General features: G+C 42.5%; 1 protein-coding gene across 3 annotated transcripts; it reads left to right on the plus strand.

The window, feature by feature from the left end:
- Window positions 1-281: 281 nt before the first annotated feature.
- On the plus strand, window positions 282-11,431 carry LOC310859465 (voltage-dependent calcium channel gamma-5 subunit-like; the record flags this gene model as incomplete). Of its 3 annotated transcripts, none has more annotated exons than XM_083766018.1 (5): window positions 282-498; window positions 6,347-6,433; window positions 9,200-9,340; window positions 10,375-10,520; window positions 11,159-11,431. In XM_083766018.1, 5 exons carry the CDS (start codon window positions 303-305, stop codon window positions 11,429-11,431), a joined length of 843 nt encoding a protein of 280 aa, XP_083622144.1. The 3 variants fall into 3 exon arrangements, with proteins under 3 accessions (XP_083622144.1, XP_083622142.1, XP_083622143.1); XM_083766016.1 differs by having other exon boundaries at window positions 303-498; window positions 6,293-6,433; XM_083766017.1 differs by having other exon boundaries at window positions 303-498; window positions 6,311-6,433.
- Between the last annotated feature and the right edge of the window lie 3,746 nt (window positions 11,432-15,177).

Genomic DNA, 15,177 nt, shown 5'->3' on the forward strand with positions numbered 1-15,177 from the left:
CACGCCACAACGCCAACGCCAATCGTCAACATGTTCAATTTATAATGTTCTGCTTGGCTTTGGTTGCAAACTCTGCAGCTATTCAACTTCTGGCCTGTATACAAAGTTACAAACTGCAGAGAAACTCTTTATTCCGATGAGCACATACAGTACACATGCACGCACGCACAAGATGACCACCAATCTCATTTCCTCCATTCGCCTTAGATCTCAGAATTCAAAGTGTTCTTCTTTCTGTCTCTCTCCTTATCCTCCCAGCTCCTCTTTCTGCCACCGGCGCCCCCTGCTGTTGAGACTGTGGTATGAGCGTATGTGGCAGGAAGACGCTGACGGTGCTAAGCAGCGTATTCGCCGTGTGCGGCCTGGGCCTGCTGGGGATCGCTGTCAGCACAGACTACTGGCTCTACCTGGAGGAGGGCGTCATCCTCCCCCTCAACCAGAGCACAGAGATCCGCACGTCGCTCCACTCTGGTCTCTGGAGGGTCTGCTTCCAGGCTGGTGAGTTTGGGGGATAGAGTAGTTTGGGAGGTTTTTCGTGCCAATAGCAGATGTCATGAAACCAGAAACTGACATTCAACTCACCAAGTTGACAGTCCACTATTGTTTATCCGTATATCATTGTCACACACTGACTCTTGTTCGCTTTCCCACAAAAGTAGTAAATACACTGTGCTCAAATCGAAAACAAAACATTTTCAGGCTGACACAACTTGATTTATCCGTATATCATTGTCACACACTAACTCTTGTTCGCTTTCCCACAAAAGTAGTAAATACACTGTGCTCAAATCGAAAACAAAACATTTTCAGGCTGACTCAACTTGATTTACATCTCACTTTTCAATGGCATTATTCTTCATTACATTTGTTTTGGCCAGGATGTTCAGGTATCTGTGGCGGCAGTCATCTTTGGACCTTATATTTGACAGAGATTCTTTGACCCTCTAGTAAATCTACAGTATCTGATGCAGAAACTGGTTTTGACACAGTGGTGATTGGCCGTCTGATTGTGGGAGGAGCAGATATTTTTGCTATAGGCGAGGGCACCTTTAGGCTTATCAACCTTGACTTTTTCACTGTTTTGTATCCCTCTAGAGTGACATCAAATCGTTAATAAGTCAAAATGCCTACCTCCTCTGTTGTTGTCTTGATTCTGAAGCAGAGGTTTTTGTTTAATGTGATCGCAGATTTATTATTATGTCAGGGTTCATTCAGTCATTCCATGTGCAAGACATCTTTGTTGCAGTTGATGATTGCTCTACTTATATTATAGTTCCACCCCTGACATTATGTCCAGTCTTGGTGAGCATGGTATATTCGGTTAGGATTTGGTAGCAGCAGATATGTTCCACCATGCAGATAAGTGGAAGGACTAATGGGATAACATGTGTTGTTGGGTCAATTGAGTGACCTTATGGACCACTTAACAGTTCTGGCTCAGTGTTTGACCCAGAAAAGCCCACTGTGCACTATCATGCTATGCCGTTACATCAATGCTGACTTTGTGTTCATTGGGTGTTGGTGATGAATGGAAGTTGCTAGCTATTAGTTATAGGCTTTGACGTATGCAACATCTGTCTACGGTATATTCATGTAGGCAAACGCAAGGCATTCAGAGAATGTCGGGGAGTGACAGAAGTAATGTTTCAGAAAGGGGGTCATTGATTAAAGTGCTTGTAGGAGCCATTATGATGGTGCTATATTATTGGCATATTATTTTTGAACAATTGGTGGCAGCACTGGGTGTGTATAAGGTCACTCAGGTGCAGAAATTAGATGGAACTGGTTCCTACCAGCAGCAGACAGAAAGGACTCAGGAAAACAGAGAATTGCTAAACACAATTATATTACATGGTAAATTCATTTCAACTGCATCAAACTTTATTCAACAAATTATACCCTCAAACTGGAATCGTTGCTTGGACATCAATCTGTTTCTGTATACTGCGTAGGATCTGTGAAGCAAAGTGCCAAGACAATAGGACTATTGGATGGCATTTGTGTTTCTTCTTATTTCTTTATGCCAGTTTAATATTTTTTACTCAGCGGTTTCATTATTAGTATAAGTCTGCCCGGGCAACAAGGGCATCTTTTCCCCAAAACTATGACACAAAATGTTCGTCGACTAGCTTTTTTCACTGATGAAAACTAAATAAACACTAAATAAAAACTAAGCTATGATGACTAAAACTAAGACTAAATATATTGACAATTTTGTCAACAAATAAAAACTACACTAAAATGTTATAGGGAAGGACTAGTGGAAAATGAAATCCAGTAGAAATCCAGTAGAACTATGACATGTTTTGTTGCGCTCAGTTGTTGTGTTTTGAAAATAGCAGGTCTACAAGCTCACAACTAGATTGGCTATTTTCAGCATGCAACCATGTGTAAAATCAGGCATTACGACACCATCAAGGCCTGCCAAAAATACATTTCTAAAACTAGACTAACTAAATCAACTCAATTTGCTGTCAAATTCAACAGTGCTGTAGCTTACAAGGCCCTGGGCCAAGGAGATAGAATGAGATGTAGTGCCACACCTACCGTCAACTCAGAGTACTCACTACTCATTTCATTTGCTATGCCTTTACTAATTTGCTGAGATTGTATGGTAGTGCCCGGGATTGAACCTTGCAATTCAAAGGCAAGAACTCTTCAGACTGAACTACCCAATTACTTCAATATCTAGTGTGACAAGTGATCAAGTGAGAGGCAATTTGTGAATCCATGACCATTCGTGGTTAGTCGTGCGTCTATTCGTACAATTGGCTGTCTCGATTCATTCCCAACTTTGTGTCATGTCCTATTTTTAAGTTGAAGAGTAAAATCACACCCGTCTGAAGTGAGTGGTGCAACTCCATGTGGGGGTCTCCAGGGTGGGGGTCCCATGTGGGGGTCCCTCCCGGTTCCAGGGAGTCGCCCCGCGTCCGAAACGGTTGAGAAATGACAGTTACCCCGGAACTTCCAGACCCACAGGAACGAGGTCAGGGTGCCGGCCCGGCCCACGTCTGTGACACTTGGTGATGAAAACCAACCAAACGCTATTTTCGTGGTCGGACAGACCCAGCCAGCCAGCCAGCAAGACAGCCAGGGACGGACACAGCCAGCCAGAGACACACAAAGCTCCGTATAGGAGTGGTTGCACCACTCAAAAAAACACCTGCATGCCTGTCTTCACTTGCTCAATATACATTTCATTTTTATTAACTAGCAACATTTCAGTCAAGGACCATCTTTGAGATGCCTCCCTAGTACTATAGGGAGTGAGCAATAAGGGGGCATAAGTGAGTCAGCAATGCGGGAGCATAATATAACAGGGCTAGGGACAAGTAGGGAGTCAGTAATAAGGATCAGAGTCACCTAGAACTAGAAGCTGTTGTAGTTCACTGACTGATGATTTGGGGCAGGCAAGATCTACAATAAATGCCTAAATTATGTATATTTGATGTGATAAAGAGGAAGCATAATCAACATTATGCAACATTGTTATACTAACTTTATTTTAACAACCTTTTTCTCCTTTCAATTTAGGAAAACGTTTTTTAAGTTACATCTCATTGAGTCACTTATCAATGTGTTTGAATTTGTTCCCCTTCGAAATGTATTTGATAGACTGGGGGTAGTGGAGTTCATACTCTGTGGGAGGCTGGCAGAGTATACAGCTAAATGGATTCGGGGAAGTCATTTTCACACTGATCCTCTGACAACTTAATTTAAAAGCACAGGGATCCCAGCAAACCCCGGAGACCTAACCTTACATTAATTCAATTATGGTTGACTGGCAGCAAGGATACAATGTGTTCAGTCAATTAATTCCAAGCTGCTGCTGCCAAAGGCCACAGTGTGCAGTCTTTGTGTGAGATCAAGGGGGTTGTCGTGATAGAGAGGAGAGGAGAGAGAGAGAGAGAGCACTAAAGTGTCTTACCCTCTGCCCTTAACTCCTGTCTTACTTCTCGAACTCCCCTGTGTTAACATTTTATTTCTTATTACGTGTATCTCATCTCACAAGTCACAACTAGAATCAGGAACGTGGTATGTGCTTGTGCATTTGCGTTCCCATCAGACCAGTTAATTGTCTCCAAACTTGTCAAGGGATATGCCCTGATGAAGATTAATATTAATTTAAGATTGAAACATTGACGAGCAGCAATACACTTTAGAGGAGCTTTTTCAGCATCACCAGTGTGCAGATTTTTGATATTTCTGTTTGTCTTGCACCTGGACCTCAACATTGAGGCCAATGGGGCGGGTCCACAGAGTTATGAGCAGACGCACTAGTGTTTATAGGCGGGGCAGACGATAGAAGCATGCAGAGTAGTAGCGTTTCAAATGCAGAAGTATTGCATTCTCAGATTTGACCAGGCGATGTCTGCTTCATTGCTCTACCGTGGTTCTGGGGACAGTCTCATTTAGTATGTGGTCTAATCTTAATTGTTATACAATGAATAGTGAAAATAGCGGATCTTCCGGTTGTTTTGGCATTCAGCCATAGGCCAACCTTGACACAGTTTGAATCTGTTCAGGAGCTCCTGAGCGTGTTCCACGTGGTCGGAGAGCAGGCTGAAGTCGTCCGCGTAGTCCAGGTCTGTCAGGACTATGTGGGGTGTCGTATTGACCTCCTTGGTGTTAGAGTGAGGCCAAGATCCTGCTCTCGTCCATTGATGTAGTAGTCCATGCACTATATGACAAAGAGGAAGGGGGCTAGGGTGTCCTTGCAGTACCCCAGCCAAGATGTCAAACTCCTTACTGTTGCCATCTGGGGTCACCACCTTGGTCCTTGTTTCTGCATACATGGTCCCTATTTCCCGGAGTATAAGTTGGAGGGACGCCATAGGCCTTAAAGGGCCACTTAACCCTTTTTTCAACCAGATCTTATTTTAATGATGTTTGGGAGACAAGAAACACTTTTTGTGTGTGTGTATATATATATATATATGTGTGTGTGTGTTTTTAGATATTGTAGTATTTCAAAGTGCCAGTGATGTCATGGACACTGGTCTCACTTCCTTCCTGGACTACATGTTGTCTCAGCCCTCTCCACAAGGTGGGGTGAGTGCAGCAAAGCATTATGGTCATTGTAGTAATCCAGCAGTGAGAACAGTGTCCATGACATCACAGACACTAAAATATCTAAAAACACAAGTTACCAACAAAACATTTGTTCTCCCAAACTTCATTAAAATAAGATCTGGTTGCAAAAGGGGTGAAGTGGATCTTTAAGGATCTTCATTATCGTGGATCGTTGAAAGTTAAAAGTGGTTAAAAGGGCTAATGCTAAAGCTAATAAGATTGTGGAGCTACTAGAGTAGATTTTAGCACAATGCTTCCCACCATGGGATCATATCTGAATAGTTACCGCACAGAGTTATGTGACGAAGATCTCTATACAGATTGCAACTGCAATTAGTTACATGTGCAGACATCCCCTAATACCCCGCCTCCCCCTCTCCCACACAAAGGGACGGATTAACCCCCACGAGGGCCCCTGGGCCGGTAATTTTTGCAGGGCCCCCATAGCGTGCGTGCGCGCAACATTTTGGTGTTTTTTTATCATCTTTTTGACCTAAATTTAACAAAATCAAGGGCCAATGAAGGGAGCCCTTTTTCAGGGTGTCAAACCGAGTACCTGACGGTCCAATTTCCCTGAAGGGCCCCTGAGAGCCACGGCCCCAATGGCTAATTTGTCCCTGCCCACGCACGCACGCACGCACACACACAAAGATACAGTACAAAGTAGCCCGCTTTCACTCACATCAACACTTAATCAACCTCTGGGTCTGTGGTGTTAATTGAACACATACTGTGGACCAGTTGCTGGAATTTAACTTCTAGAGTCATGTGTGCAAGTGTGTTAACGGACAAGGTGCTAAAATCTTCTCCTGGGCTGTTTCTTGGAAATACATTGTGCTGTTGAAAGAAAAGAAAAAGTCCTTACCACCTATTCATTTCAATGCAAGTTTCTCATCCAGTGCCTTTATACGTCCTACAAAATAAGTGACAATTACACATTATTGCTTCAAAATTTATTTTAACTTACAGATAATGAAAGACAACTGGTTTACTCTTCCCACTAAAACGTATCTTGCAGTTGAGTGCATTTATCATGAACTTCTTTGACCTAGCTTGTTGTATCCTTATGAAAACACAATTTCGCACAGTAAAACAGGCAGCATCTACTTTTTCACTTGCATCCCATGAATGTTTTGTACCGAATAATGATATAAAAAGCTCTGTCAGTTTCTTCATAAGCTCTGCTGAATGCCAAGCGACGGAGGGACGGCCGAGTAAGTCCTGTACAAATTAAAAGGCTATCAATTATTTTGTTCTTCCCTTCTTGCTCCAGGGGACGAGAAAGGCCGCTGTTTCACCATAGACTATGTGATGCCAACTAACATCCAAATGACGTCAGAGCCCACCGTTAGCATCCTGAGTAAGTTCTCTCTGTGTGTGTGTGTGTGTGTGTGTGTGTGTGTGTGTGTGTGTGTGTGTGTGTGTGTGTGTGTGTGTGTGTGTGTGTGTGTGTGTGTGTGTGTGTGTGTGTGTGTGTGTGTGTGTGTGTGTGTGTGTGTGTGTGTGTGTGTGTGTGTGTGTGTGTGTGAGAATACAGTACATGCAGTACAGACTACATAGTCCCACAACGAATAGTCCGACAGCCAATAATCCGACTTCCAATAATCCGACAACGAATAGTCCGACAGCCAATAACCAGACACCCCAACAGCATCACTCAGTTCAGACGGGATACACACACACACACACACACACACACACACACACCCTTATTTATGCACAGTGTTTCCCTCCCTCTGATGTACGGGGGGAAGAGAAGACATTCATAGAACAACGTAGGCCACCCATCAAGCATGTGTGTGCTGATGCTATTTCTGTCCCAACTCCCAAGGTGAGGGCTCCATCCACCAAGCACTCACACAAGATATGGCGCATATTAAAAATGCAAGGGTGCCATTTCCATTTGGGTGAGACCCCCTCATGGTGGGTGTGTGTGTGTGTGTGTGTGTGTGGGGGGGGGGGGGGGGGGGGGGGGGGGGGATGCACAACAAAGCATTACAGTGTGAACAGACAGGCTGGCAGTATACAGGGAAAGCCACACTATAGGAGCAACAACAGCTACTTAGAGCTCTATTAGAGAGAGAGAGAGAGAGAGAGAGAAGGTGGTAGCGCTTTGTGTTTCAGTTCCCTAGTACCAGGTATAGAGGGTATGCACGTGTCGTGACATCATCATACCTGGAAGTTATGTGGGAACGCCTGCTGAGTGTCACAAAAATACTTTCTGGCCTTGACAGCCCATACATCCAAACAGAAAAGTCTTGCAAGAAAAATTGCATTAAACGACATTAAACAACGTTAAACAATTTTTTTCACTCACTTTGCCAATCGATTTGCCACTCGATTTGCAACTCACTTTATGCACTCACCCTCTATTGATCAGGAACGTAGATGGTAATCAAATTAATATATTTACTATAGGAAAGTATCCGTAACAATTGGATAGTACTAATACAAGTAAGACGCGCAAACGCGGGGAGCGAACGCAGCTCGTGTGTGTGTGGTTGTGTGTGTGTGTGTGTGTGTGTGTGTGCTACAGCTGCGCCCTGTGTGTGTGTGTGTGCTACAGCTGCGCCCTCTGGTGGCGGGTGGGTGGTGTAACAGCGGGACAGACACACACACACACACACAGACACACACACAGACAGACATTCAGCCCTTGCTGTCATAGTAAGTGGCTCACTGCGTTCGCAACTATATCTAGGCTATACCTATTGTATAGTCTTGAGTTTCTCGAGGGTGCAATTTTTAATTGTTTTTATTTCAAATGTTTTTTCCAAAAATACTGCTATTTTCACTAGTGTGGGTCCCGGGGAGACATCATATTTCTCTTTTGGGTCACGGGCTAAAACAGTTTGGGAACCACTGGTTACAAGAACACAACTCTCCTCAGGCCGCAGAATCTCTGACAGATCAGATGTCTATTATCCCATTCTGACCTGAGATCAGATTCATACGAGGTTTCCGCCGGACACACACTGGTCTGATGAACCCATTCTGACCTGAGATCAGATTCTAAAAATGTCAGTCGTTCTTCGATTTTTCAAAAAATAGCAGACCTACAAGCTCGTATCGCGCCACTCGGTGGCGCGATATGAGCTTGTAGATCTGCTATTTTTCAATAGCTAAAGCATAACATGATGCTGACACCAAAATGGGTGCCCGTTCAGAATGGGTTATTTCATCTTCTGACATGGCTGACACTCTACGCAAGTTTAGATATCCAAGCTGTAAAGTTTAGGACACAATTCCAACTTCATGAACAACCTCTGCATCCATGAGGCTTATGAAGTCAGAATGATTAAAGTGCTAGAACAACAGGAGTTTGTGGACCATGTGATGAATTGTCCTTGTAGGAGGTGTTATTCTGCCATCGGTGATATCATATTTAGCCATTGTTTGTACAGCACTGCTGCTTCCCTAAGTGCAGTATACTGTTCAGTGGAAGTAGCTGCAGCACAGAGCTCATGATGCATCTTTCAATGTGGAAGTTGGAACACACTGGCTTTAACCTATTGGAAAACATCTGTGTCATTTCAGATTTTAGCGTTGGATATTCAAAAATAGCAGATGTACAAGCTCACTTTGTGCTGCGCTGTGAGCCTGTACACAGGCCTGTACACCCCACAAAAAAACAATTTAATTAATAAATAAAATAAAATAAAATATTTCCATTCCAACCTATATAAACCTTAGAGTATATATGAATAGAGACGGCACCGGATTTCTCCTCTCATCCACTTGCATTAAGTTGCTCAAAAGCGCATGAGGCGATTTCACTCCTCCTTTCGGTTAGGAACAGAGTGCATTCTGGGATTGATTGGGCCAAATCGTGAACGCGCTGTGCCGTTGACTATTCACGTATGAAACAGCGTTCACGTGTCATCATGAACGTGCGCAATGATAGTCAACGGACCAGAACTGGCCCAGCGCTGCAATACCAAATTCGGCCACTATGTCCATTTCGCCTCAGGGTTTCCTCCGGGTGCCGTCTGTATTCATATATACTTTAAGATATAAACCTACTTTGTACCTTCTTCCTGTTTTCAAATTTCTTGTCTCCCTCACTCTTTCACCCCCCCCCCCCCCCCACACACACACACACACACATCTCTATCTCTTCCTCCAGAGATGATCCGTTCTTCCACGCCCTTCCCATTGGTCAGCCTGTTCTTCATGTTCATCGGCTTCGTCCTCAGCAACATCGGCCACATCCGACCCCACCGTACCATACTGGCCTTTGTCTCCGGAATCTTCTTCATCCTCTCAGGTGTGGTACAGTACGCTGCGACATTATATGACTGCAGCCGGCACATGTTTAAATGAGTAAAGGAATGAGTGATGGCTTTTATTTAACAAGGACATGCAGATTGCCTAGAGTTGGGAAATTTGAATCTAGTATACTGTATATACTGTACTATGATTTGAATCCTAAAACGGTATCATTCCTTATGAATCACGGCCTACTCGGGGACCACGCTATAGCCTCGACCAGTGTTAATTTTGACAGCATTTGGATGTAGTTTTAGTCATGGTCTTCACCAACTATCATACTATTTTAGTCCACTTAATAATCTACAGTTGATTTAGTCGACTGCATTTTATTTTGGCAGGCGTTGATGGCAACAGAAATAATGCCTGATTTATACCTAGCTGTGTGCAAAATTAGTTTTTATTTGTTGACACAACTGTCCACATATTTAGTCATATAGTTTTAGTCACCGTAGCTTAGTTTTTATTTTATTTAGTTTTTATTTAGTTTTCATCAGTGAAAAAAGGTAGTCGATTTTTAATCATAGTTGTAGTCGACGACATTAACACTGGTCAGGTGTGATGCAAGTCAGGAATGATACAATAACCCATTGTACTTGTTGCTATATAGTTCCCAGTGCAGTATTACAGTCAATGGGTGGTCAAGTGATGGAACGCCCCATCCATTTACGCAATACCTAGTATACCCGTTCGTATCCATTCACAGAGTACCATGAAGTGTAGTCTCGTGTTACCAGACTGTTGCCAATTTCCAAATGCTTTCATCATTCAGAGATTGTGAAATAGTTGTCTGGCTATGTGAGACTACATGAAGTGTGGTACACACGTATGAAGCATGCACGCACGCACGCACGCACGCACGCACGCACGCACGCACGCACGCACGCACAGACAGACAGGTTTCGATGGATAGATGAAAGTGTGACATGCGTTCCTCTCCGTTGAAATGGTCCTGTACATCAAGTGGAATAAACTGAAGTTAATGTGCATTTTCTTTGTCTCTCTCTTCCCCTGTCCCTCGTCCTGCCTCAGGCCTGTCTTTGGTGGTAGGATTGGTGTTGTACATCTCCAGTATTAATGATGAGATGTTGAACAGGACCAAAAGCAAAGAGGCCTATATCAGCTACAAGTACGGCTGGTCCTTTGCCTCCGCCGCCTTCTCTTTCCTGCTCACCGAGGTATTAATTCATGTTCTCATGTTTTAGGTTATTATTATTATTTTTTTTTTGTTTTACAAACTTTTACAATGATTTCTTTAATATTATTTACTATAGTCCTGCTAGACCCCTGCAGGAAAAAAGGGAAAATTGATAGATATTAGATTGTAAGTACACTTACACACATGCACTGCCACTGACATATTGAGCTCATTATCTATGCTATACTGTTTACAGTACAGTATCATACAAATACATAAATGATCATCTTTCTGTCACATGGCTGAGTAATAGTTCCTAAAAACTATTACTCAGCCATATGACAGAAAGATGATTATAGTCTTAATGGATTCCTTCCTTGGGGAATGTAGACAAACATAGGTCTATTAGACATCATTATGGAGGTTTATAGGACCCATTAGTGTTATCTAACAGGACATGGAAATAATCAGGGTTAACAGAGACACGTGACATGATGGAGCTGTTTTTTATTTTGACAGTGTAATTCAGGAATAAATGAGCAGAACTCGAATGACAAAAGTGTTGAATATGTGTGTGTGTGTGTGTGTGTGTGTGTGTGTGTGTGTGTGTGTGTGCGCGCGCGCGCGTTCATCCTTGGTGTTGTGCATGTTGGCTGCACGTCTACAACATCCGGCCAGACTGCAGGCGTCATGTCGGTGTACCTGTTCATGAAGCGCTACACGGCCGAGGAGATGTACCGCCCCCATCACCAGGGCTACTACCGGCCACGCCTCAGCAACTGCTCCGACTACTCTGCCCAGTTCCTCCATCCGGACGCCGTGGCCGGTGCCGGACGCGGGCGCAGCCCCTCGGCCATCTCCTCCTCCTCCGTCCAGATGAACTCCACCTCCACGTACCCCGCCCTCCTCAAATGTCCCGAGGACGAACAGATGTCCTCGTCGCCATGCTGAGCGGGCTTTGATTACGTTAACGTATCGGCAGATAGACGGAGGCTTCTTTTGGTCTCAAAGTTGTCTGACAGTTATCTCTCCTGTAAGCGCACCCTCCTCTATTAGTAACCGCTGCAGACTTATTTTGTCTCTGGGTCTGTGGGGAAATCCTAGCTCGATATGTTGACTCTGTCTCATCTCTTATCTTCGGTGCCTAGCAGTCTGATGAGCCAAATCTACGGTGAGTAGGGTGATGTTGCCATAGAGGCTGAGCTGGAGTCACTTAAGCCTGTTTCTCAGTCAAGTAGGAAAAAGAAGGTGTACATGTACAAACCTGGAGCACAAAACTGCACCCTGGCAGTGAAACGGTGACCCATTTCCCTTTAGAAGAGCCAATATCCTGTTAGCCTGGTTAATAGTAAAGACATCTAATCTCCAGGAAAAAGAGTCTGGGTTGGTTGAGGGGGGTTGACTGGGGGAGTGATTGCACTATAGGGTCTTGTGAAACAAATTGGATTTGACTTGGCTTTATACAACAATTTCAACTTGAGATAGTTTTTCTTTTCCAAATTGTGTTAATTTAGTGTCTGGATTGTCTGGGTCCGTTTTGAGATAAAGTAAGATTGTACTCAAGATCTGGCCCATGTGCTTGTGCTATACACATCCATAATAACCAGTCATTATCAATCAAGAAAACATTGTTTTGCAATGCACTGGGGTGCATGCGTGCGGAATACACTTTTTGTATTGCTCTTATGTACCTCGCAACCCAGGTTTTCATTTGTTTATGTCCAACCAACTCATTCTCATTCCCAACCTGTCTAATGCAGCCACTTGGTCACATCCTCACGCAACACATTTTATCGCCTGCGATGCCCTCTAGTGTATAATAGGTTCATATGTTTCAGCCCTGCAAACATGACTAAGATCATGTTTGACCAACATACCATTCTGTGAGTTAGGCCTTTGGTCTTGTGGAGTTGTTATGGGCACCATGAGAGATGGCATTAAACTCGCCAATTATTCCCTGCTTTTCTGCCCTATTAGCCTTTATTTTCTTTTTTTGGCTTTTGCCTTTTATTTTTATATTTTTTATGGAGGGACAGACAGTAGGCTGACAGAAAATGGGGAGAGAGATGGGGGGAAGACATGCAGTGAGGGCCGTAGGGATCGGGAGTCGAACCCGCAGCACACTGCCAGACTGGAATGCCAGCCAAGGTGCCTGGACCACTGAGCCATGGCCCAGGACCCTATTAGCATGTCTGTGTCTGTGTCTGTGTCTGTTTTCTTTTTCTTTTTTTTGCTCAATGTACAGGTAGCAGCTCTTAAAAAGAGATGAGCATTCCTTTGCTACAGAGACTTCTTGGACATAGTGCTACTGCTATTCAACATCTAGATTCATTGGGTTGAAGCCATCCTCTCTCTTAAAGCCATAACAGGATTTCGCTAGTATTGAAATTCCTGTTTTGTTGATTTCCTTTTCATTGCTCTGTCACTCTCAGCACTTTACTACTATTGTCGATACACACTAGTAAAACTTTTTAGTTTTTGTACAATCGACAAAAAACTGCTTGCCCATTATAACTAAACAAACAGAGATTAGCTCATAATGAAGCCCCTGTCGAGAATTGTTTGGCCATATAAAATATTTATATTACAATGTTTTTTTTTTTTCCCCTAAATGTTAACAAACTATGGAAAATCAGCTTTCATAAACCATCATAGTCCAAAGCATTTGTTGTATGCAATGATTTTTACAGTACAGTACAGTAAACAAAGAAATGGGAACATTTGTACCATTTAGTTACACCAATGGATTCTGGGTTTAACTGACACAGCTTTGAATAATATTCAAAAGTGGACAAAATGAAAAGAGAAAATGTTGGCTGTGTTATATGGATAAGATGATGAATGCATAATATGATGATGGAATGTGATGGAAAGTGTCTGATAGGCTTGATATGGTGCGCTATGTTGAATGTAAGGTTTACTGAAGGAAACAAAGGTGACCCAACCTAAACTACATTTCACTGCGCACAGTGAAATACCTCTCATACAGTCTACAGATACAGTATATTACCTCAGAATTATAAAGTATTATAGTCCCTTGAGTGATGCAGTCGTTACACACCTCTGGCACACTGGCATACTCACAGACTCAACGTAAAACAAAAAATATGAATTAAACCTATAGTATAGACTAAAACACAAATGCCAAAGGAGATTTACTGTGGTACATTTTGGACTGAATATAGACATTTCAGGTTGTGTTAAGTATGAATAAACATATTATGGGACTATATTTTGTCTTGTGCTAGATTGTTTATATTGCATGCAGTAGTTTGATATGTTACTAACAGCATAATTATTGTTCATAATGTTGCATGGTGTAAACTGGCATGCAGTGAATTTCCATAACATTAAGATGTATATGTACTGTACAGACCAAGTCGTTTTTCTTTTTCTTTCTTTCTTTCTTATTTTGGCTTTTGTATACTTACAGTTGGGAGGTATATTTAGAATTGTGTTGATTTTAAAGACTGTAAATAGGAAATTAGGCATGTACATAGTTTAACTTTTGTATAGGTTCCAGTTCCATTGTTGAGTAGAGTCAGGCATATTTATGACTACTGCATCCTGTTCAGAATGTGAGCTTTTACATAATGCTATAACGAATATAGGCTACTGTATTAAAAAGTGATATTACAGGTGGAAATGTTATCTGTTTGTTTGTATTGTCAAAGGGAGTAATTTGTGTGTTCTCAATAAAATAAAATGTAATGGGATTTGATAAAGAAATTACTCCTATTTCACACTTTCTTGGTGGTTTTCTCAAATTGCGTGTCAAATTACATGATGGAATCATTTTATATAATAACCTTCAGTATAACCTGGTTTACAGTAGCACAATAATCCAGTCTTTCTCAATTAAGATTGTAAAATACTGTAGATCCATATGTTAAAGCCAGTGATGTTTAAAAGTGAGTAACTGCACTGGACTTGTGTAGCACAATGTCTCCCTCTATTGAGAGACAGAGAATCAACATAAATGGAGATGTGCCTGTGGGTGTGGAGTTCACTTTTTATACTCAGTATTTCATTGTTGAAGAGTGGTACTAGGATGGTAATTATCATCAGTTGGCTGCAACATACAAGTATCAATGTATTTTAATAGTTGACCTTGATACTGACCATGATACTGATGATACTGACCATGATACTGATGATACTGACCATGATACTGACCATGATACTGACTATGATACTGACCATAATACTGACCAGATACTGACTATGATACTGACCATGATACTGACTATGATACTGACATGATACTGATGATACTGACATGATACTGAAGATACTGACCATGATACTCACTATGGTACTGACCATGATACTGACCATGATACTGACTATGATACTGATATATACTGACCATGATACTGACCTGATACTGACTATGATACTGACCATGAATCTTTGAAATGTTTCATATAGTTTTAGAAATATAGTGCTTTCAAATTTGAGAAATGTATAATGAGGCTCAATGGCAGCTTCCCAGCTAACATGTCCACCTCGGCCCAATTGGGTTTTGACATGGGCTATGGGCTTGGGTTCCAAGTGGGCCGTGCACCCAGTATTCACAAAGGGCCCACCCGTGTTAGCCCATATGGGCTTATGTGGGTTTCTAACTGGGTCTTAGGTGGTATCCAAATGGGCCATTTTATTTCAGAACCATGTGTGCCAACTGTGTTTGCCTATAT

This window comes from Protomyctophum parallelum (genome assembly GCF_964188405.1).
Source record: "Protomyctophum parallelum genome assembly, chromosome: 5".
Lineage (NCBI taxonomy): Eukaryota > Metazoa > Chordata > Actinopteri > Myctophiformes > Myctophidae > Protomyctophum > Protomyctophum parallelum.